General features: G+C 33.8%; 1 protein-coding gene across 4 annotated transcripts in view; it reads left to right on the top strand.

Annotated features, from left to right (window-relative positions):
• The window catches only part of LOC149782442 (leucine-rich repeat-containing protein 71-like), a 107709-nt gene that overhangs the window by 36294 nt on the left and 44892 nt on the right, over positions 1-26523 (top strand). For 3 of the 4 annotated variants that reach the window (XM_089933847.1, XM_089933850.1, XM_089933848.1), the window contains exons 6-13: positions 470-544; positions 4803-4871; positions 9557-9716; positions 10682-10765; positions 15323-15412; positions 16859-16978; positions 21894-21987; positions 23160-23177. In XM_089933847.1, coding sequence (XP_089789973.1) covers positions 470-544; positions 4803-4871; positions 9557-9716; positions 10682-10765; positions 15323-15412; positions 16859-16978; positions 21894-21987; positions 23160-23177 — 710 coding nt within the window. The remainder of the gene's footprint in view (positions 1-469; positions 545-4802; positions 4872-9556; positions 9717-10681; positions 10766-15322; positions 15413-16858; positions 16979-21893; positions 21988-23159; positions 23178-26523) is intronic. The other variant, XM_089933849.1, reaches the window with a different exon arrangement.

Here is a 26523-nt window from a genome sequence, read left to right as displayed (position 1 = left end):
TTGAGTGTACCATTTTGCATGTGCATTATTATCCAGTGATATACAGCAAATAGTTAATAAGTCATTTAAAAATAAATTCAGCAAAGCACACATGTGTATATATATATATATATATATATATATATATATATATATATATATATATATATATATATATTGCAGAAAGTTCTGATTTATTTTGAGTTGTTAACCATAGTTATGTGTATTGATTATGAAAATTGACCATTGCATGCAGCTGCAAAAGGTCTGGTATATTTTAAACATTAAATTTTGTCAGATATATATATATATATATATATATATATATATATATATATATATATATATATATATATATATATATATATATATATACTTTTAAATCACATTATCTGTAGCTTATACAGTATCATACATTAGTATGTCATATTAACTGTATTGTATACAGTATCCATATCTTTCCATTAATTTGCCTCCATTTTATTCACAGCTTCTGGAATACAGGGCTGATGGGAAACACAATTCACACTTTGGCCTCCTTTCTTCCTCAGTGTCCAAATCTCAAGTAAGTACATGTATGGCTTTGCCTCTAAATATCTTACTCATTATCAAGACTTAGTAACTGTTCATATATGATTTGACCTCGTTTCTTCCACAGTTACAAACCTCATGTAAGTACATGCATGCTTGAACTGGACTAATATCTTCCTCAGTGTTAAACTCTCAAGTAAGCTTATGCATGTTTGAATTGGCCTCTTTTCTTCCACAAGTTAAAAACCTCAGGTAAGTACATTCATGAATTGGCCTCTTTTTTCCTCAGTGTCAAAAACCTCTGTAAGTACATTCATAAATTGGCTTCTTTTCTTTCTCAGTGTCAAAAACCTCTGTAAGTACATTCATGAATTGGCCTCTTTTCTTCCTCAGTGTCAAAAACCTCTGTAAGTACATTCATGAATTGGCCTCTTTTCTTCCTCAGTGTCAAAAACCTCTGTAAGTACATGCATGAATTGGCCTCTTTTCTTCCTCAGTGTCAAAAACCTCTGTAAGTACATTCATGAATTAGCCTCTTTTCTTCCTCAATGTCAAAAACCTCTGTAAGTACATTCATGAATTGGTCTCTTTTCCAAGGGTTTATTGGGCAATGTGCACTGGCAGAAAACTTTGGAAATATCATTTCAGAAGAATCAAATCTAAGTTATGGAAGAGGAAAATACAAATTGAATCAAAACTTTTAATGCATTGAACATCAAATCAGAAACATCAGTACATATCCAGGTTATTAGGACTTGCATGAAAGTGGAAACAATATACTTGCTTGTAAACAATGACAGTAAACAACATTGATTGACATTTCGCTTGGCAGCAGGTAGTATATAATTTACCCATAATATTTTCAAATGCCTAAAATCCAAATAACTGTAGAAAACAAGTATTGTGTAATTTAAGTACTGTAATGAAATGGATGAACAGCGTTTGCATACCACCTACACATTCTGAATGGGAATGGTGGCATAAAAACATACAGATATTTGAATTGGCAGTATTTGTGTGTACTGCAAGCATCTAATTTCTAACATCATCCTTTGATTTATCAATTTTGTTTTGTATGTCATGTTTATAAGATCTATATGATGACCCCTACTCTGCATGAATCAAATGTTTAGTAAATACATTGACTTATAAGCATGCATATATGGTATTTCTCAAACTGTTAGCAGTACAGGTGGTTAGTGAAAGGTATCTTTAATTTGGGTTCGAGTGGTTACACTCCAGTTTTAAAAAATGTCTTTTCCTGACATGTAAAAATATGTTGACTACTTAAGGCTTAATAATTTTCATGAAAACCACCAAAAACTGGGACTTCTTTCGTCTCTTTTGATCCAGTATAGAATTCTTTTTCAGTGTAGCTGATTATTTTATTACATTTTTAGGTCTCAGTGATATCCAGTATGAGAACTAGCAAATATACTTAAAAAGAAGCATGAATTCTGAAATTTTGCCTTGTCCCTGTTCCGACCAATAAGTTTCCTACAACTACACCTATGTTGACATATAGAGATTTAAGTACCTTAAAAATATGGCCTAGCAATAGATACAGTTTGAAGTAAATTGAACTGGCTTAATGTTTTAAAATTCCACTAAATATTTTGTTGCTTCTAAAACTGGATGTTCACTGTGAGGACATGGTGTTAAATTCAAACTGTGCAGAAAAAATTTTGATCTACGGTACAACTCATCCAATTCTTTTGTTCTCCACCCATTGCAGCTGGGCAGTTAGTCCCCTTCATGCCTTGCAATTAAACACCTTGTTGGAAAGGTTGGTACCTAGCAAATCACCACTGTAACTCAGTGTGAACCTCCCCTGCAGGAGGGGTTGGGAGACATAAATTTAGTGACTAACATTTGCATGAAGACCATCCATGGAAAGACTGATAGGGTCATTGTGATTTAGAATCAAGTATCAAAGGAAGAATCATCTTATATGTATTTTGACCAATAAATAACATTATGTAAAATGACTTTTGTATGTTCATTGCATGTGTGTTTAGAAACTATGCATGGCTTCTCTTTTAAACAGCATAGCCTGCTAATTTGACATCTTGATCTAGACACTGTATTATTTACTTTATTTCGACAACATCTGAACTATCTAAGGCACTGACTTGACAAAGGCATGGCGTTCAGCTCCTTTTGAATGACATAAATTTATCTCATTGTTACGACAAAAATTAAGGAATCTGATGAGATAGCAACTACTGCTATTCAGAATAAATAAAAGGACAGCAAATACACCGAATTAACACCGAAATATGAAGCATGTGCTTAGTTCTTAAGTAGTAATGGCATTTGTTGTAATAGGGCCTAGAGAATGTGTTCTGTATTTGACATCAGTAATCAAGACTTGTAGTCATGATCAACACAGTTTTAAGAAATTGACAAAAATTATCATCAAAAGAGGATGTTAATTTCAGATCCCAGAATGGAAAGGTGTCATTTATCAGTTTTTACACAAAGCCATCTGACTTGGAATGTCATGTTGAACATCTTCAGTTACAGCCTAGCAATTAACATCAGTTTGGTAATTGTCTGTGAATAAGCCAAATTAAATTTAATGCTGAAATGAACATTAAAGTGGAATGTGTCACACTTCAAAGACTGATAGGTCTCTGTCAGTCTATTTGTGTGACAGTTATGTTGCAGTCTCAAAAGTTCAGAGATTTTTTTTATTTTCCAATAAAGAAGGAAAACACCTTATGCTATCAATTATAGCTGAGTGGTCAGCTTAGGACAGATCAGGTGATTTGTAAAAAAATAGTCAGGAGTACTGACTTTAAAAGGGGGCCCTGAGTGGCCGAGTGGTCTAAAGCGCTCTCCATTACGGATCATTGCCATCTCACCTCTGTCTGCGTCAGTTCGAGTCTCAGATTCAGCCAATATGGGTATGTGAGAAATTGTTTGTTAAATTGTTAATCGTTGCCAGTAGCTTCTTGTGGGTCAGTGGTTCTTTCCGGGGGTTTTCCCGGGTTCTGCCTCCACCATTAATACTGGCTGCCATGTATAGCCTATCGTGTGCTGAAAAATGGCATTAAACCCTACAACAACAACTGACTTTAAAAGAGTATTTTTATTGATCTGAATTTTAGTATGTAATTGGACAAACATTTACATCTATTTGGACAAATTTACATTTTTAAATATTAAAATATTGTACATCATCTCATCAACTCAGTCTTATCACAGTGACTTGTTGTCATTCATACTCTCCTTATATCTACCACAAGTATTTGTTGCATTTCTTAGGAGTCATCTCATCAACTCAGTCTTATCACAGTGACTTGTTGTCATTCATACTCTTCTTATATCTACCACAAGTATTTGTTGCATTTCTTAGGAGTCATCTCATCAACTCAGTCTTATCACAGTGACTTGTTGTCATTCATACTCTCCTTATATCTACCACAAGTATTTGTAGCATTTCTTAGGAGATCATTGCTTAGATTTTATTTTTTGCAGACCTCATTATTGTTGATCTTAACACTTAGGAGATGAGGTATGAGCACTTTAGGAAAAGATGGTTATACTGTCACAAGTTTACATCCGAGTCTCTGCCAGAGGTACAGTCTGGCCAGTCTCACTAGAGAAGATGCACTTGTCCATTACAATGTACACAATGGTGCATCAGTCTTGTGCAAACCCATTATAGGTCACATGATCAGTCCTAGTAGGGGCCCCTAGTGGCCGAATGGTCTAAAGCTCTCACCATTCCTGATCACTGCCATCTCACCTCTGTCTGCGTGGGTTCGAGTCCAAGGCTTGGCTAGTGTGGGTATGTGGGAAAGCCTGCCAGCAGCTTCTAGTGGGTCGGTGGTTCTTCCCTGGGTTTTCCATGGTTCTTCCTCCACCAGTTATACTGGCCGCCATGTATAGCCTATCTTGTGCTGAAAAATGGCGTTAAACCCTAGAACAACAACAACAATCAGTCCTAGTCGCTGATGAAGGCAATGTGATATTGCCAAAAAATTTGAACACTTAAGCTATTTATGCTCTGAATATGGGAAATTACTAATGATCATGAATTATCCAGAGAAAAAGAAAGCAGCTTTTTCAGTTGTAAAATTGTAACACTTTCAAATTTGTGTGCAGTGTAAGCAGGCCTCTTCATCCTAAAACATTACCTGGCTCCAGCTAAAATAACTGCATATTTCAATTCACGGCAGTATTTACAAACCAGTTGTTTTTTTGTTTGTTTTTTCACTTGAAATGTTGAGCAGAGTTTATGACAGATGAGCTACTTTGTAATTGTTTGTGATTTTCCTTCACAGGACTGTAATTTTAGATGCAAATGCCTCCAAGGAAGAGATGTGGTATGAACTGATACAAGATGAAAGCCCGTAAGTAATTTGGATCTCACAGCAAGTATCTGATACAGTGCTATCGTATTTGAATATTTGAAATTAACCAGGGACAATTCAAGTGTTAAATATACACAGAGCTAAATCTGTATGAAGGGTTTTGAAATTCCATTCGTTAAATTAATGTTGAGTTTTTCTCTCATTGAGTTATTTGTTGATGATAGTTCCATGTTAGGAACTTTATAATTTTCCTTATCTTTTTGTTTATAATGGTGTCAGATTTGTTTATATTTAAATTGTGTTTATAAATAAACATCTGTGTAAACGCAGTTGCTTTTGGTGTCTTCCCTAATCCAGTCGCAACCCGGCTTCATCCTGTGACAACTTGATGGTTGATTAAATGGATTCATGCAACATAATGTGTCAAAACTCAGTAGATATGACTATTACTTGATGGTTAATTAAATGGATTCATGCAACATAATGTGTCAAAACTCAGTAGATATGACTATTACTTGATTGTTGATTAAATGGATTCATGCATGTCAAAACTCAGTAGATATGACTATTACTTGATGGTTAATTAAATGGATTCATGCAACATGTCAAAACTCAGTAGATACAACTATTACTCGATGGTTGATTAAATGGATTCATGCAACATAATGTGTCAAAAACTATTAGATAGTACTATTACTTGATGGTTGATTAAAATTAGAAGCACAAGATCTCTTATCTACTTGATGTGATATTCTTTATTAAAAACATGTATAAAGATACTAAATTTATAAACTACACCCCAATATAAAGAGTCTTGAATGTATCATTCAAATAACGATTTAGAAAAGAATGTAATTTTGAATGTACCATCAAATAATGATTTAGAAAAGAATGTAATTATGAATGTATCTTTCAAATAACGATTTAGAAAAGAATATAATTATGAATGTATCGTTCAAATAACGATTTAGAAAAGAATGTAATTATGAATGTATCGTTCAAATAACGATTTAGAAAAGCAGGTAAATTTGAACGTATCGTTCATAAAACGATATTGAAAAGCAGTGTAAATTATGAACCTATCAATCGTTCACATAACGATATAGCAATAGGAACGAATGAAATTACGAACTTATCAATCGTTCACATAACGATATAGCAATAGGAATGAATGAAATTATGAACCTATCAATCGTTCACATAACGATAGGAATGAATGAAATTATGAACCTATCGATCGTTCACATAACAATATAACAATAAGAATGAATGAAATTATGAACCTATTGATCGTTCATATAACGATATAGTGATAGGAATAAATGAAATTATGAACCTATTGATCGTTCACATAACGATATAACAATAGGAATGAATGAAATTATGAACCTATTGATCGCTCATATAACGATAGGAATTAATGAATTTATGAACCTATCGATCGTTCACATGACGATATAGCAATAGGAATAGGAATTAATGAAATTATGAAATGCAATTGTGGAAATAACATGGAACACTATAACTATCGTGGCGCCCATTTGATGACCAAGATGTTAACTCCGGTTCCATGCGCTCTAGTAAATGGCCAGAGAAGCACCCACGCATGGTCCGCTTCTCTCAGTCTGCTGAAGGATCCCTCACATCAGAGACCCGATGGTCGCGAATACTTGGTCCCTCGCATTGAGAAAACCAGTCCACTCTTCCAATCCAACGTCACCAAAACACAGTGTATACGTCACACGAAACCCCACAGAGTTCTGTGACTCCACATCAAACGATGTATAAGCCATGGCAGGCATGTATAAAGCAGCTCTACAGCTGGTTACTCAACATCAAACCATATACATGGCATGGCATTTAGGCAGCTAAAATGATAACAACTAAACTGTGTAGTACATATGACACGGTTAAGTACTTCTGCATTGATATATGTAGCGCATGCATGCACATGAATTCATTACCCATTACATTAATCGTTTAATGCAAACAGTGTATAATTAAATATCAATTTGTCTGTTCAGTTACAACAAATAGCTAACTCGAACCAGACTAAAGTATTTCTAATATGGCGTTGTATAACCTAGGTATTGACTCTCCGTAGAATTTAGAATAAATATATGTTTCCTGCTCATTAGCTACTGCATTCAATGAATATGTTTGCAGATACAAGTCTTTTTGAAACATTAATTAAGGTTCTAAAACATCTAAAGTATGAAAACAATTCAGTCATATAAACGAATAGTAATAAAGAAAATTTCGTTACCTCTACAGCTGGAGATTAGCTTCTGTAAAGGGGTAAGCTTCCTGACAAGACTCGGTGTAATATGATTTGGTTATAGAGAATTTGCTCGATATGTACACTAGCTGTGACAGATATGCGCAACTAGGTACTTAGGTTTTCCCCGCTGCAGGCAATTTGTTCGTGCAGCATGGTCTGAGTTTTGCTCAGGATTTTGAAATAACTAAACCGAAAAAATATACCACCCTCGGGTGACGCTGTACGTGGAAATGAAAACCCGAGCACATTTTTGACAATATACATATTGATATAACTCCTACACAATTTCGTGACACAAGTTCTGACACATTATGTTGCATGAATCCATTTAATCAACCATCAAGTAATAGTCATATCTACTGAGTTTTGATACATTATGTTGCATGAATCCATTTAATTAACCATCAAGTAATAGTCATATCTACTGTGTTTTGACACATTGTGTTGCATGAATCCATTTAATTAACCTTCAAGTAATAGTCGTATCTACTGAGTTTTGACACAATTTGCATGAATCCGTTTAATCAACCATCAAGTAATAGTTGTGTCTACTGAGTTTTGACACATTATGTTGCATGAATCTATAATAAGATTTTCGAAGAGTATGATATGCTTTAACCCAGCATGACTGTCTATCTGTCTGTCCATTTGTCCACTGTATGACTTGTCTGTCCATTTGTCCATTGTATGACTGTCTGTCTGTCCATTTGTCCATTAACTTTTCCATTTCTGCATGATTTTAGTTCTTCTACAGCATGTACTTTCATCAAACTTTGTGGATAGTTTGCACTTTGGGTAAGAGAGAAGCAATTTGAGTTTTTGCTATAAGAGTCAAGGGTCAAGGTCAATGACGGAAAGAAGAAACCTGGTTTCTACACAGTAACTTTGTTCCATATCACATGCCAGCACACACTTTCACTTTGGGTAAGGAATAAACCTGTTGTTTTTTATGGAGGGGTCAAAGGTCAAGTTCACTATAATTGAAGAAAGATAATAATAATGAGGACTTTGTATAGCGCCTAATCTTTAGAAGCTCTAAGCGCTTTACAACATTAGACAACACCTATAAGATAAGAAACATAACAATATTTTACAAAAACAAACAACACGAAATTAGAAAAACGTTAAAAAAACAAAAAAAAACATGCTGAGAATATTTCAGGTAGGAAACATTATTAGGTCTTTAAGTTTGTTCTTGCAGGCAAAATAAGTGAGTTTTGAGAGCCCTTTTGAATGTGATCACTGTGTCTTTGTGTCTAAGTTCTGTGGGCAATTCATTCCACGTTGCTGGGCCCTGGTATGCAAAAGAACACTGTCCATATGACTTTGTTTTCAAGATAAATGGTTTCTGCACAGTATCATATGTTTTACATCATAGACCAGGACCTAACATTGTGGATAGTTTAGACTTGGGGTAAGGAAAAAGTGTATTGATTTGGAGGTCAAAATGTTGATGGTCAAGGTCACTCACTGAAAGAAATATAATGGTTTCTACAAGAAACTGTCAGTCCTCAGCCATGTACATTCACCAACATTTGTGGATGAATTGCATATGTTGGGCAAAAAAAGAAGTCATTTATTATGTATCAGAGGTTGAGGTCATTGACTGAAATAATTAAAATGGCTTCTGCACATTGACTTAAGTTATAAGTCATAGACCTGGACTGCCTTTGTGGATGACTTTGACTAAAATAATATTTTTTTGGGTGCATAATAACTTCAGTTCTAGACCATGTACCTTAAACATAGTTTGTAGACAGGTCTGTTGATTTTTGGAGCCTTAAAATTCAAAGGTCAGGGTCATTATGGCTCAAAGAAAAATGAGTTTGCAGAATAACTTTTATTCTAGAGTAAGCTCTTTGACCAAACATTGTGGGTGACTTACACAGTGTGTAACAAAACAGCCTATAGATTCTGGAGTTTAGAGGTCAGACAGTACAGTCATAGTAAGTCTAATAAGAAAATAATGTTAATTGCAGAGTAACTTTAGTTCAGAACTGCATAACTTGATGAAAAGTTTAGGTCATTGTGAACCATCGGTCAGTAATCTTCACAGTCAGCCATGCACTACTAGCTTCTACACTGAGAGCCACATTGGCTCAGTGGTTAGCATGACTAAAAGGTGGGTTCAAATCCTACCCAATTATAAACAAAAAAGAAAGATAAATGACTCAAAGATTAATAGATAGTGCAGCAACTATGTGCTCCAAACTTTTCTTCCCATCTACAGTTCATATATGCATGGAAACTTTGCATTCACAGGCTGACTTATTTCAACTACCCAGGCGAGCAATATCAGGCCCACTAGGGCCTCTTGTTAAATTTAGTATACAGTTATTATGTGTGTTGTATGTTGTTTCTGCCATAAAAGAATACTCAGATCAGTTAAAAAATAGAAAATAATTGTCAATAATATCACATACTTTGTTGGTTAATTTTGTAGAATTGTGAATCTTTCCCTGAGGCATTGTGGGATAACAGATGAAGGAGCATCAATGATTGGTCGTTGCCTTGGTAGCACAAAGAAGTCAAATGTCAAGCTGCTATCCCTCAATCTCAGCAACAATAAGATATCTGATAAAGGAGCTACTGAAATAGCACAGGTATATGCAGCTAGTTTTACCATACAGGTATTTGCTGACTTGCCTGAATTTTGCATTAATTTATTTTAATTATTTTTAATTTAACTTATTTTTGTGAAGACTAAAAAATAATGAAATTATTTGTCTTAACAAAATTAGGATTTGTAAATGGCTGAAATTAAAGGTATTCAAGATAATTGAATCATGGATTTTTAAATGAAAAATTAAAGGCACTGCAACCAAAACTTTTGAGTTATACAATTTCATAGTTACACAACCACTCTTGGTATGCAACTGTTACATAAGTCAGGGGTTAGTTGTATTTCATTGCAAGGATATTTTGGATATATTGTAAAGCGGTATGTATGTTTGTAATTGAAGACTAGTAATTTATTCTATTAATACCTCTTTGTTCTTCTCTATTCTTCAATAATGATCATTTCCAGGACTTAACAATGGAACTATTTCCTTTCACCTGTCCATATCAGATTGATTCATGGCTTTATATGTAAGACTGGGATCATGAAATCCTATATTGTTTACTTGTGTGAATGTCTTCCCTTAAGTTTTCCTTGATACCAGGCATCGTCTCTAGACTGCCTGCATAAATGTTATTCCCTCACTATAACACTAGTCATGGAAGCCATGACAGTGAATTGTTTTGTAACTGAAGTTGCTTTATAATGAGGTATTTTATACATAATGTTAAAATATATTGAAATGCGGGTCCATTATTATATCTTCCAAATTAAAGGACTACCTTATAATGGGGTGCCTTATAATGAAAGAATACATTATTTGTAAGTCCCAATAATTAATTTATAAAGTTGGTCAGCCCTCATTATAATGTCTTCCTCAGACAAGTGGCCAAAATTGTAACCCCAAGTGTCTTGATTTTAGTGGTGTTTTACTTTAAAAACCATTATGCCATTATAAAATCTATATTACCACCATATTTGTAATATTTTTAAAAATGTTTTGTACAGGGTTTGCGGATGAATAGAACATTGCTTTCTTTGTCCCTGGCCAATAATCAAATAGGAGACAAGGGAGCTTCCAAGCTTGCTGAGGTAATTTATACTTTGAACTCCTGTTTATGGTGAAAAAAAACACATGTCAAACTATGTGAAAACACATTTGGAGTGTTAGCGAATATTTCGAACATCATATTTAGCTGTATATAAAGTCCCTACAGTTTTTAATAGCGCTGACCCAAAGAATGAAATAATTCTTAAAATCAAACTTTCAAGCCCAGAACATATGTTCCAGCATCTGTGAAAAAACATAAACATATATAAAATATTATCCTGTCTTGAAAAATTAAAACTGTGAAAAAGATGCATAATGAGAGAAATGCGGGAGATGTTCATATTACTGGAACTGTTAAAATACCTTAAAATTTCATCTATTTGAAACACTGATTATGAAAAGAAGAAATGCTAGGAGCCTGCCTTATGGCACTGGGAATGTTGTTCCATACCAGTTTACATTATATTAAAAGCTCTTTTTAATAATTCATTCTTTGGCAAGTTTTAATCTCAACAAACCTTAAATTTTCTGTATCTCTTTGGTGAAAGATATTGCGTAGGTTGACAGGAATGGCTTTTCTGGACACTTTATACATAAATTTGGCCTTTTTTTTAGAGATCTTCTTTCATGTATTAGTAAATTGTTTATAATATTCATTGCATGTTGTAAATTGATCTAGAATTAAATGGCATGCCCTCTTTTGGAGTCTTAAAAGTGTTATTATGTTTGAATTAGAGGTATTACCCCAAATTACATTGCAATAGTCCAGATATGATTGAATATAACAGTTATAAAGAATGATACTATACTGAAAAGGAATCTGTGTTTTGATTTTCTTACGTGGCCAAAAATAAGAATGAACCTTTTTTCAAAAATGTTTAATGTGTATAGACCAAGTTAGATTGTTATCTATGAATACACCAGCAATATGTCATATGAAGGTTCACATTGTAAAACAGAACTTGGAGTTTATTACTCTCTAGCCTTGCTTGTTTTTGTTTTGTTGTAACTAGTGGGGATTTTGCTTTTTTCTGTATTTATAATTATACTGTTTTCCTTGCACTATACTTTAAGTCTGTTAAGAACATTTTGTAAATTATTTTTGAGTACAGTTTTGGTTTTTACTTGACTCAGATAGCATAGTGTCATCTGCATAAAGATAAATAGAAGAAATTGAATTTCCTATTGTACGAGGTAAGTTGTCGATGGATAGAATAAATGAATAACAGAGGTCATATGTTGGTGAGTGATATTATTCCGTATCACAGTTATTGAGATCACATCAGTTTCAGCAACAGTAATCCTGCCTGGCAGATTTATGGTGGCTTGTAAATTATGAAAGATTTCCAAAGGTCTTGTGTACTTTCAGTTTACTTTATCATACTCTTTCACAAGACTATCATTGCAGTTATTAAAGTTAGATATAAATTTTTCATTTCCGTTATCAGGAAGTTGCCAACATGCCATTTTATGGCCAGTCTATCCAAGAGCTCATAATGCTACTGTACACTTGCATAAAAAATGATGTCATGATGTAATGATCTTGTCATTTCCAGCTGTGCAGTAATCGTTGATATTACAGAAGTAGACTTACCTTATATGATAGATCGCTATGATGGCGTGGTGGTTAGAGCATCTGCCTTGGATGAAGGAGGTTGCATGTTTGAACCCTGGCCGAGTCGTACTAAAAACTTATACAAATGGTACTAACTGCTGTCTCGCTGGGTGCTCAACATAAAGGGGTTAGTGTTAGTACTGGTTGGCCTGGTGTCAGAATAATGTGACTGGGTGGGACATCATGTTACATGTCTATTGCATGATACCCCAGTGCTAGACATTACTATAAACTGTCACACTGCAGACATCATAGCAATACGACTGAATTTTTTTTAAAGCTGTGTTAAAAAATCAAATCAAACACACACACACCTTATTGTTCCTTGTTCACAGTCTTGTCCTGAGTGTTTGCATGTTCAAATGTACTCATATTCAGGAAAAGAAAGTCTGATAAAAATGTTAATAAAGTGATATATAGCAATTAACAGTTTTTTAGTAAGTTCCACTCTGTTAGATTGTGGTTTACCATTTTTAAGCATTGTTACTGTTGACAATAAGGACCATTTTTATCAACGTAGTGGCCCAATCACATCATCAACCAGTAACAAGGTCTTAGTGTGACTTTTGAGATGTATCCACAACCAAAAAGTAAAATCGCATAAAAGTGAGTTATGAATTAATAAAGCTGTACAATTAAATTTTGGGGCTGATTGGTTGGTAGATTTTAATGGAACTTTCAATACATTATTGGCTATATCATGCTGAAGAAATTGCCTTTTCCCTTGAGGCATCTGACCTGTGTTGGTCCAAGTTGTTATCAAACCGATGTTCCGTGGATTAGGAGTCTCATGCTGTACTAACTGAGATATTACATTTACTCCCTATCTGAGGACAGCAAGTGCCTGTCAGGCCTTAAGCCATGAACTTTAAGTCTGCTTGAAAGATTGTCTTTTTCTGTTTTTATCAGGTGTAAAATTGATCTGCCTTCACTACATAAGTAATTCCACATGGTATTAAAAAGTTGCAGTTTATTTTTTTTGCTGTCTTATCCTCACAGATGACCATGCTTTCTTGTGTGTAATTTGCACCTTTAGTTTGCTTTGTTAAGACCTTCAGTTTATTTTATGATTTGAACAATTATAATAAGTAATAAGAAAAAAGATATCAGATCATTCAAGTCTATGTTGCCATTTTTAATCTCTTAGTATTTAGTACTGAGTCATAATAAATTTCTTATTTAGAGAGACTTAGATTTTTGAACAGACATCTTAGCATTAGGTCACCATTGCAATGGTGATAACAGAGAGTGCTGGTTTATGGTTTTTTACAACATTTAATTAAATATTTGGAGTTCATGTTACAACCAGTCTTAATTTCTGGCCTAGCAAGTATGCAGCATTAGCTCATACATCTTTTGTTGAAAACATCAATTTCCATCTCCAGAAGAAGAAAAAAAATTGAATTTATCCTAATTACTAAGAAATCATACAGGAAAAGAAGAAGTCATAAAAGTTTGTCATATTTTGGCCTTGTTATTATTTGCTGTACAGTTATAAAATGTTAAAATCTATTGAAGGTCTGCAGTGAAAGAAAGTATATCTCTGAATAGTGTAGACAGAGATCAGCACACTATGTGCAGACACACTATGCTATTGTATTCATGATTTAAAGCAAACAGCACAGTATGGTTGAGCATAACCTGACTGCAGATTTATGTCAATACTGTTTAGTGAAAGGTTAAATATTTTATCATTTGTTCTTCATCTCAGTTAGCCCAATAGATTGGATCTACACGTTCATACAATTGACATCTGTGCATAAGGACACCTCTGCATAACAGTTGACCATACAGGTCCATCATATAACAGATACATGTACTAAAGGACATATCTTTATGCAAGACATGTGTCCACAAAGGACATCTTTATATAAAGGACAGTTACCTTAAAGATTAGTTTTTGTAAGGAATATATTCTACAGAGGACATTTCCTTATAAAAGACATTTGTCCATAATGGACATTTCCATGAAAAGGACATCTGTCCACAGAAGATACAAAACATACAAAAATCAAAGGAATCTGCCCCAAAAGACACCACCATATACAAGACACTCCCCTTAAAGAGTTTTCCATGAAAAGGACATCTATCCACAGAAGATACAAAACATAAATATCAAAGGAATCTGCCCCAAAAGACACCACCATATACAAGACACTTTCCTATAAAGGACATTTATGCACAATGGACATTTTGATATAAGAGACATGCACACAGATGTCACATCCATATAAAGAACTTCTGTATGTTAAGGACACATCCACATGTCCCCAAAACTAATTCCTATATGTGCGCTATGTAGTAAGATGGTGTGTAACGTGGACAGATCACTTTTTGTCCATAATATATGAATTTTCACTGCATATAAACAGCTAGAGCACATAATTAGTGTGAATCATCAAGCAGACAACTTTTTTTTATGGGGCCTCAAGTGGCCAAGTGGTCTAAAGCGCTCTCCGTTATGGATCACTGCCACCTCACCTCTGTCTCTGTGGGTTTGAGTCTCGGATTCAGCCAATGTGGGTATGTGAGAAAGCTTGCCAGTAGCTTCTCGTGGGTCGGTGGTTCTTTCCAGGGTTTTCCCGGTTCTTCCTCCACCATTAATACTGGCCGCCACATATAGCCTATCATGTGCTGAAAAATGGTGTTAAACCCTACAACAACAACAACAACTTTTTTTTACACCAGTGGATATCTATGCTTGTAATAGTTGAAAGACTTGATTGGACAGTTAACAGGTTTTTTTAACCAGTAAACCTGAAAGTACAAGTTTATTGCATATTTTCAGTGCAAATATAAATGGGTAAATGTGCAGGAAAAATTTAGTGTGCATGGAAAAGTTTACTGCATGTAAAACAGAGTGCCTCAGACAGATTCCTGAATCAAAAAGACACCTGTCTTTAAAGGTTGTTATGTTCCTTGACTGGCATATTTAGACAGATCTCACTTTGCATTTTTTCACCTTTATTTTTTTCTTCTCCAGGTTCTACAGAAGTTTCCATTAACGCACGAGGAAGTGGTGGAGCGGAGAAAACTATTGTCAGATAAAGGATCACCAGACAGAAATAAATCTGTATGTTTTCAAACTTTGTATTTATTTGGTGCCTATTCATTAGTTTCCTATCACGATTTGAATCCCAGATTGAGTTACTTGTTTTGTTCAGGATCAGTTCTTGCTTATCAGTGGCATTGCACAGTTTACGAGAAACAAATGTCACATATTTTTGGTGAAACTTTCTGATCATTTGAACACATGGGATTCTGTTGGAGTCAAAACAGTGTATGTCACGTAATTTTTTTAATGTCAAAGTATTTTATATTATCCCATGTATATAAGTTAATGCAACTGACCTGTATTTACCTCCTTTAAATTTTAGAGCTAGTACCTTCATCAAAGTTTGTGGATGACTTGTTTGTTTGATAATAAAAAGCCTATTGATTTGGGGGTCAAAGGTTAAAGCATGGAAGAAGCTTATTAAAAGTCAGGGTCATTGTGGTTCAAAGAAAAATGACATTTTGTGGAATAAGTTTTGTTCTAGAGTAAGTTCCTTGGCCAGACATTGTTGATGGCATTCACTTAGGGCAATACAAAATCATTTAGATTCTAAATGTAAGAGGTAATGGTCACAATAAGTCTAAAATGAAAATAATGGTGTTTGCCAACAAGTTTAGTTCAAGATCATATACTATAACAAAAGGTCAAGGTCATTGAGACTCATGGGTCATTAAAGCACCAGTCAACCATGCCATACTAACGTCTACATAGAGGAATATTAGCTGTATAAAATATAATATTCACAGACTCATTACTCTTGGTTGTACTTGGATCCATGCCATGTATGGTAATACGGTTTTTAAAAAATCATTTGTTACATTTTACTCCATTAATTCCTTTTAAAAAAGCAATATTATTATCTTTTGCTTAATAAAATCTATTATTGTTATGTTTTTTTTCCTTCTTATAATGATTAACACTTTATCGTGATACATCTTTATATACCATTAATCAGAGTTTATCTTAATGCTTTGTATTCAGAGATACCCAGTACTTGTATGCTTAAGTACAAGAGGAATTTTGAGTTGATGCAAAGTGTAAGGACTAATAGAAGCTACTTTGGTCAGTTGAAAATGAATTTTACAGCCATTAGAAATTGGATCTGGCAGTAATATTGAAATGAATGAAAAGAATTCTATGACTTCAAACCTCTATAGAGCTCAAAGATTATTATGCAGAGTCAGTAAAGCAAATTTGATCCTGAGCACATGGAGTTTGCACTCTTTGTTCCCCCTCACGCCTTGAGTTTGTAACATTTTAGACTTTTTTGGTTTCTTTCACTTTATAAAGAGAAACGTGACAGAGTTCCAATTAGCGGTCACATCTCGAAGTGTTTTCTCTAAAAGAATAATTGTATTTGCTTTAGAAGTTTATATACCTCACCTCAAAATGACACTATTTGAGTTCTTTTTAACTTCACCAAATCACAAATTTCAAGTTTGAAAAATGTTTTCACATTGCTAGCCACCTCTCAGTAGAAGAGCTGATTCCAAGGATCGCCCTGGCAGTGTACGTAGTGGTACACATGCGGATAAATCAGACAAGGGCAACAAGAAAGACAAACAGTCAGCTAAAGGAAAGAAGGTATATTCTTGCAGGCATTACCAAGCTTGTTGTCTTTCATTACCAAAGAGTTTTTTTGTGTGCGTACTTACACTTATGTTCAGATAGCCATGAAAAATTCCAAGTTGATCCAAAATTCTGGATCCGTGTCAGACTATATAAAATACTTGTAAGAGAGACTTCTCATTGATTAAAAATGTTTTCAGTTTCCAGCTTTCATGACACAAAATAAAGTAAAAATATATTGACCTAATGTTTTACAGAACTTAATATGAAATTAAGGTATGCACTCATTGTGGACCACATAATTAGATGTAGGTATTCATCAATGCCATATTAGTTACAAGGTTAGCAGCACAAGAACAGATGTACTTTTTTATGAATACAGGATACACTCTACTATAAAATCTTATAAGACATTGATACCATAAAGGATATAAGCATACAATACACTGTAATGGCCCTATTTTCTTCTTGGATGATACTACTTGACTGGAAATAGCTCATAGCTATTTTGCCAGTTAGCCAGCCAATTAATAGAATAATTGTAAAGTTTACTTCTTTATTTCTTCTGGCAGGCTGGAGGAATTGTTACATGATATTGTTCTGGCTACTCAGGAGAAAAAAATGAATGATAACCTATATGACATTACAGTAATATCAGCTTGAATGATCTGTCTGACTTATGTTGTAACCCATTTCTGTCCAGTTCTAAATAATACTCATTCATAAATATATTTTTCTCTCATTTCATTCTTTTTTATAAAATGTTTGATCTGGCATGTACCAAATTGTACCCTGATCAAAACATTCATTACTGAGTTTCTTAAGAAAGGTCCAAAAAATCTTACTTCCATTTTCCCTCACACCAAATTCCTGAAATTAATTTTCTACCCAGAAAAGTAGAAAAAGTGATAAAGTAAATGTACAATTCAAAATCCCGGAAACCCTGGGTATAGATATGTTAGAATATGATGGTAAATCATGGAGATCATGAGCATTGAACTCTAATTCTGTATTACTGTTATTGCTATGATAAACATGGTAAATCATGGAGATCATGAGCATTGAACTCTATTTCTGTATTACTGTTATTGCTAAGATAAACAGATGGTAAATCATGGAGATCATGAGCATTGAAATCTATTTCTGTATTACTGCTATTGCTAAGATAAACAGATGGTAAATCATGGAGATCATGAGCACTGAATTCTAATTCTATATTACTGCTATTGCTAAGATAAACAGATGGTAAATGATGGAGATCATGAGCATTGAAATCTATTTCTATATTACTGCTATTGCTAAGATAAACAGATGGTAAATCATGGAGATCATGAGCATTGGAATCTATTTCTATATTACTGCTATTGCTAAGATAAACAGATGGTAAATCATGGAGATCATGAGCACTGAACTCTAATTCTATATTACTGCTAATGCTAAGATAAACAGATGGTAAATGATGGAGATCATGAGCATTGAAATCTATTTCTATATTACTGCTATTGCTAAGATAAACAGATGGTAAATCATGGAGATCATGAGCATTGGAATCTATTTCTGTATTACTGCTATTGCTAAGATAAACAGATGGTAAATCATGGAGATCATGAGCGTTGAACTCTATTTCTGTATTACTGTTATAGATGGTAAATCATGGAGATCATGAGCACTGAACTCTAATTCTATATTACTGCTAATGCTAAGATAAACAGATGGTAAATGATGGAGATCATGAGCATTGAAATCTATTTCTATATTACTGCTATTGCTAAGATAAACAGATGGTAAATCATGGAGATCATGAGCACTGAACTCTAATTCTATATTACTGCTAATGCTAAGATAAACAGATGGTAAATGATGGAGATCATGAGCATTGAAATCTATTTCTATATTACTGCTATTGCTAAGATAAACAGATGGTAAATCATGGAGATCATGAACATTGGAATCTATTTCTGTATTACTGCTATTGCTAAGATAAACATGGTAAATCATGGAGATCATGAGCGTTGAACTCTATTTCTGTATTACTGTTATTGCTAAGATAAACAGATGGTAAATCATGGAGATCATGAGCACTGAACTCTAATTCTATATTACTACTAATGCTAAGATAAACAGATGGTAAATCATGGAGATCATGAGCATTGAAATCTATTTCTATATTACTGCTATTGCTAATATAAACAGATGGTAAATCATGGAGATCATGAGCACTGAACTCTAATTCTATATTACTGCTATTGCTAAGATAAACAGATGGTAAATGATGGAGATCATGAGCATTGAAATCTATTTCTATATTACTGCTATTGCTAAGATAAACATGGTAAATCATGGAGATCATGAGCATTGAAATCTATTTCTATATTACTGCTATTGCTAAGATAAACAGATGGTAAATCATGGAGATCATGAGCATTGAACTCTTATTCTGTATTACTGCTATTGCTAAGATAAACATGGTAAATCATGGAGATCATGAGCATTGAACTCTAATTATTTATTACTGCTATTGCTAAAATAAACACATCACTTCTGATTAGGATGCAGATTGCTGGCTAGATGAAAAACTCAGCAGTTAGTTTTTTAAAAAACTCAGCAGTTACTTTTTTGCTGGCTTTTATCTTTCAGTAATGATCTAGGATATCATGTACTGGTATATATTGTCTGTGGATTTGTACACTGGGATTTTATTTTTATTTCTTTATAAACAAGGGCTTGTTAAGTAAGCAGTGTTGTTCAAGAGAAATGATTTATTTTGTTAGCATAGGAAAACATGTAGATAAAAAGAAAACGCTTTTAGGCCATCATACTGGATTAGACCATTTAGGCCATCATACTGTGTCAGACCTTTTAGGCCATCATAATGTGTCAGACCTTTTAGGCCATCATAATGTGTCAGACCTTTTAGGCCATCATAATGTGTTAGACCTTTCAGGCCATTATAATGTGTCAGACCTTTTAGGCCATCATAATGTGTTAGACCTTTCAGGCCATTATAATGTGTCAGACCTTTTAGGCCATCATAATGTGTCAGACCTTTTAGGCCATCATAATGTGTTAGACCTTTCAGGCCATCATACTGTATCAGGCCTTTTATGCCATCATACTATGTCAGACCTTTTAGGCCATCATACTATGTCAGACCTTTTTGGCCATCATACTGTGTCAGATTGTTTAAGCCATCATACTATATAAGACCTTTTTTGGCTATCATACTGTGTCAGACTTTTAGGCCATTATACTGTCAGACCTTTTAGGCCATCACACTGTGTTAGACCCTTTAGGCCATCATACTGTGTCAGACCATTTAGGCCATCATACTGTGTTAGACCCTTTAGGCCATCATACTGTGGTAGACCCTTTAGGCCATCATACTGTGGTAGACCCTTTAGGCCATCATACTATGTCAGGCCTTTTAGGCCATCATACTGTGGTAGACCCTTTAGGCCATCATACTCTGGTGGACCCTTTAGGCCATCATACTATGTCAGGCCTTTTAGGCCATCATACTGTCAGACCTTTTAAGCCATCATACTATGTCTTGCCTTTTAGGCCATCATACTATGTCTGGCCTTTTAGGCCATCATACTGTGTTAGACCCTTTAGGTCTTCATACTGTGTTAGACCCTTTAGGCCATCATACTGTGTTAGATCCTTTAGGTCTTCGTACTGTGTTAGACCCTTTAGGCCATCATACTGTGGTAGACCCTTTAGGCCATCATACTGTGTCAGACCTTTTAGGCCATCATACTGTATCAGGCCTTTTAGGCTATCATACTGTCAGACCCTTTAGGCCATCATACTGTGGTAGACCCTTTAGGCCATCATACTGTGTCAGGCCTTTTAGGCCATCATACTGTGTCAGGCCTTTTAGGCCATCATACTGTCAGACCCTTTAGGCCATCATACTGTGTTAGACCCTTTAGTTCTTCATACTGTGTTAGACCATTTAGGCCATCATGCTGTGTCAAGCCTTTTAGGCCATTATACTGTGTCAGGCCTTTTAGGCCATCATACTGTCAGACCTTTTAAGCCATCATACTGTTTCAAAACTTTTAGACTATCTTACTGTGTCAGACCTTTTACACAATCATCCTTTTTTAGACCCTTTAGGCCATGGATCGGCAACCTATTTTACATAGCATGCCACTTTTTCAGGATTAATTACAAACTGAGCAAGCATGTGCCACCAGTAAGAGAGTAACACTGTTAAACTTGAGAATTTTGACTGCCCTTCGCATGCCACGCAAAACCTCTTCGTGTGCCACCTTGTGGCATACACGCCATAGGTTGCCAATCCCTACTCTAGGCTATCATACTGTGTCAAACAATCATACTGTGTCAGGTGATCATACTGTGTCAGGCCTTTTAGGTCATCATACAGTGTCAGATCTTTTATGGCATCATACTGTTAGCAAAGTTATTTCAGATGAATATCATAGATACCAAGTCTCAGAAACAACCAAATGAAAGGATGAAGTCACCAAACTCCATGTAAACAATGAATTAACAACTGTCACTCAATCTTTTTATTTGTAATTCTTGTGATAATAATAATAATAATAATAATAATAGTAATAATAATAATAATAATAATAATAATAAAATCATTGGTTGTTTTATATATAAATTTAAGGGGTGTTGAATGCAATTTTCCAAGACTCCACCAAACATCAAATTTTAATTGGACAGTTCAACATAAAACACTTAGAAAAGTCTAAATTACACCCAACAGTCATAGTTCTGTGTTTAATGCCTTTTACACTCAAAACCCCATCCCCACTTTATTTAAATTCTGGTGCAGTCCCAATAATAATAATATAAATGTCTTAGTTCATTTCCAGAGAATAACCTATTTTTAATAAAACTTTTTTCTTGCATCTGTATCTCTCGTATCATATCAATTTTGTTCCTTTTGCAGGATGTCAAAGGAGGAAAAGAACCAGAGAAGGAAGAGAAACATGATAAAAAAGGGGGCAAGCCTGTAAAAGAGGATAAATCTGCCAGCAAAAAAGGTACATTTTTAGCTAGAAACTGAGGAAGATATAGCTACATGTAAGCTTGTGTATTTTATGTTTGTGTATGATGGTACAGAATGATTGTAGTCAGAGTTTCTCTTCATGGGCTATTTGTGGTACTCTTATTTTAGGGTAGTTTATTTTCCTCCATCACTTTAATAATTAGGTTCCAGGTTTTAAGGTTTGCCAGAATTCCAAAATCTAATTAAAAAATATTAAAAACATTGTATATCATGCGGATAATTATAATATGTTTAAACTGAAAATACCTCCATGCAAGAGAAACTTTGTATGGACTTTGTTTTCAGTCTTAAAAGTTGTTGCATTATTGCATTCCACCACCTTGTTTCAGTACATGCTGTGTTCCTTGTAGTACTGCATTGTTTCTTTCCTAATACACACAAATACCATGTTGTTGTTTTTACCATTCTCATCATTATGGTACCCTTGATGTCATTGGTTTTTTTTTAATATAGAAAAATACATCTGAATTAACACACTTCTCACAGTGGTTATCTCCCTTTGTTCAGATAATACCACTACAGTGGTGCTGTAAATTGCTTTTATCACCATATTTCATTCTTTTCATCCCCATATGTCATTTTTTACGTCAGTATATGTCATTGTTTTCATTGCCACATGTTATTGTTTTCATTACCATATGTCATTGTTTTTATCACTATATGTCATTGTTTTCATTACCATATGCCATCTTCCTGAGAACCATTCCAATTGATAAGGAAATAAACTTTGTTTCAAAGATATCTTGAACTTTTAAGTTTTCAAACTAATCTATGTTCTGAATGAAAATTAGGTTAACGATGTATAACTTGATTGCATGATTCCATTGAAAGACCTCAGAATCCGTTAAAGAATACCAGTCAGCAATGGTTATAGAAAGTTAGAATAAGGCAGATAAAAGTAGATTTTGCCATCTAGTTCATCATTGTCACAAAAGTTCTGTAACTAACCTTTGGGCTCTTCATAATGAGAGTGAATATTTTAATACAACAAGGTCAGTTGTAACACAAAATTTGTGATCCTCAGTATGTATAGTTTGCAGTAAGTTCTGCAGTGATATTACCTTCAAATGAAAAACTACATCTGATTTTTTAAAATTTGAACTTACATCAAATTTTGAAACTTTTATTCCTCTTGTTTTTCTTCAGAGTCAAAGACCGGAAAAGGTTACCTGAAATTTTATCATATAGGAACTATTAGATGCTGCAGATATACAGGACTAAAGATATTTTCACAAAAATTTGGATTAAAATATAATCTGTATGATCTAAGATTACATAGTAAAATAGTGACTTAGATTTTTGAAAAGTTAATTAGTGTCAAATGTAACACATTAAATTTTAAAAAGTAAAATAATCTATTATTTTCAAGAATATGTATTTTGCATTTTCTTTTTTATTTCTAAATTTAAAAAATTATTTTGTGAAAATATTATTGTCCATATATATATATATATATATATATATATATATATATATATATATATATATATATATATGTCTACATAACATCTTTGCAATACAGGTTGAAGCTGCAGTTTGTGAGATATACAGACAAAGCTATCATCTATGATCATTTTTAAATGATGGATTTGCTTTTACTAAGAATCTTTTAATCCATAGGAAAAATTATCCCAGCCTTCTACTAGTCTTAAAGAGAAGTAGGTCACAGGTTGCAAAAAATTGCAAGAGCTTAAGATTTTTGTGGGAAAAAAAATAATTTGGTAACAATCTGTACTTTGGATATCTTTATAAAATTATTTGTGCAAATATCACATGTCCACATGTCTCAGTAGATTGTTCTTGAAAGGTTAAACAGTGGATGATGTGAGTGTACGAACCTTCAAGTGTCCCACAGAATTAAGTGTCCCACAGAATTATGTAAGCAGAATAAGTAGGGGTACTTTTTAGTAATGTTAATAAATGACTGTCTGTGATTTCACCTACTGCTTCTGTAAAGAAAAGCTGCACTGCTTGTAGAGATTAGAAACCCAACTGCTTACTTTGCTTCAACAACATTTTTTTTTGTAATATTGGAGAATTTAAATTTTTGGAAATTTGTTATTTTTGCATACCTAGGAGTTCCAGCAATTAAAAAAATGGCTGAAAAATAAAAAAATATATTCTTTAGCTACTTTTGCATGGAAAATATATCTCCAAGTAAGAGTCATTATATAAGAAAATTTTTGGGGCAAACGACTCTGTCACTAATTGCCTATAAGATTGTAGCTGAATGAGATGTCAAAATAATCAAATTTGCAAAGGTTAAAGGTCATAGACTTATTTTATCAAATATATGAAGAAACTGATATATTGGTGAATGGTTATTTTCATTGTGACTTGTCAGTTTTTGCAAATGAAAGCCTGTATGGCCAATCTATGGTAGGTCATAAATCATTCAAGATTTCCACTGGTTTTGTATACTTTTTGTTGTTTTAATTTTTTTTCTTCACATAAATGTAATTGCAGTTATTTAAATTGCATAAGAATTTTTCTTTGTCATAATTTAATAATAGAAGTCACAGCCATGTTGTTTACTTCAGATCTCTCTAAGGTAATGGCAGTTCAACACAGCTGTATAAATAATGATGTTGCATCAATGGCATCATGATAACTTAATGGTCATGTCATATTAAGCTGCACAGGAAATGTTGATTTTACAAAAGCAGACTACCTTAATCCTACAGGTCTTACTTGTGGAAAATGTGACAAGTTTTTCCCTTGCCCAAGGTCATGATTGGATGACATTTAGTGCTACATGTGATGATGATGTTTTTTTCCTAAGCAACATATACAGTACAAGCAAATCAAGGAAGGACGGTTAATTGTAGCCACATTTTTATCTTTTATATTGATTCAGAATTGGTACTGACCATGAAAATTAACTTGGCCAAGAATGTTTGCAGTGAGTTGTCTTGTCCAAAGCAGATATCCTGTTCTAATTGTTGGTGTTTTAATTGCCATAATGATCTTATTTTTGGATGCTAATTGTAGGTAAAGTCATCTCAGTTATATCTATAAATCCCATTCTTAGGATAATTTTGCTTCTGCTATTATACTCAAGTGATGCTTTTCTCTTGGCTTGATTATACACAGATGCTAGTATTATACTCAAGTGATGCTTTTCTCTTGGCTTGATTATACACAGAGGCTAGTATTATACTCAAGTGATGCTTTTCTCTTGGCTTGATTTTACATAGTGTCTTGTCCTCCAGAGCATTGTCAGCCTAGCTTTTTGACCTATTTAAGGGAGTTAGACTAGTCCTACAATGTAAGATGTGCAACCTAACTTTTTGACCTATTTAAGGGTGTTAGACTGGTACTATAGTGTAAGACATACAACCTGATATTTATCTTGTTTGTTGTGCACCCAAACAACATACATATTAGGGTAGACATCTTACATTGTTGGACTAGATGTTGAACATTAGTAAGTTACCTTTACTTACATCAGTGTGGATTTACAACAGTGTAGCATCTTGCATCAAATTTGCTTTAAATTGAACCAGATTTCATTAACTTAATAAGTAAGAATTTAAAGAACAAAATAACTGGAGTAGGGGAAGGTTCACATAGTCTTAAACTTTCTCTGACAGTTTGAATACATGTGTATTTACAATTAGATTTCTTTTCCGAGTCTGGTCCACATCGGTGTGTCTAGTATGGAATAGATATTGCCATCCAGAAATCAGATTAGGGCCCTGAAATTCTCTTCACTCATTGGCATTTGATGTCAGTGGTCTTAGTGTAATACAACTGTATGAAATGGAAAATTCTAGATTGCAACTCCCCAGACATTTAGGAAATGCCATCATGTGGTAATATGCTTGCTTTAAGGTAAGTCTTGTAAAAAATTGTTGGATGATCATTTTGAAGGTCAGAACGATTGATGTGCAGGTTCTTGCAGTCCAAGAAAGTTTTATTTGAGCTGAATTGAATCATATTTTCTTGAAGATGAATCATGTTTGTGAATAGCAACCCATGCTGTTTCGCTCAGTCTGCTAGTAGTTTGGAACAGAAATCTTCATTCCTTTTATAATCCCACACAGGCTTCATATAATCCCACACAGGCTTCTTATAATCCCACACAGGCTTCTTATAATCCCACACAGGCTTCATATAGCCAATGTTATTTCAGTATGCTGTTTGCCACAGGGTCCCATGGGAACAGCAAACATACCTTTAACATATGCCAAAGAAAGTCTAAGAGAAATAACACCCAGGAATAACAAAGAGTGTTCATTGAAGATTTTTTATATATAAGTTTTCAGATCATCCCTTTGTAACTCAAAATAAATAATAAAAACAAAGCAAAAGATCAGGGTGAAATTTTAATGATCACTAATTGAGATTTATGAGATTGAAATATGAGAGCAATGCAGCTTTTCTTATACTATATATATATATATATATATATATATATATATATATATATATATATATATATATATATATATATATATATATATGAGAATAGTTTTGGGCTATCATGTTATTTCTGCTATAGATATTT

This window comes from Sinohyriopsis cumingii, chromosome 15 (genome assembly GCF_028554795.1).
Source record: "Sinohyriopsis cumingii isolate HCF-2022 chromosome 15, ASM2855479v2, whole genome shotgun sequence".
Taxonomy (NCBI): Eukaryota; Metazoa; Mollusca; class Bivalvia; order Unionida; family Unionidae; genus Sinohyriopsis; species Sinohyriopsis cumingii.
Note: the sequence above shows the minus strand (reverse complement) of the source record. Positions and strands in the feature narration are given on the sequence as shown.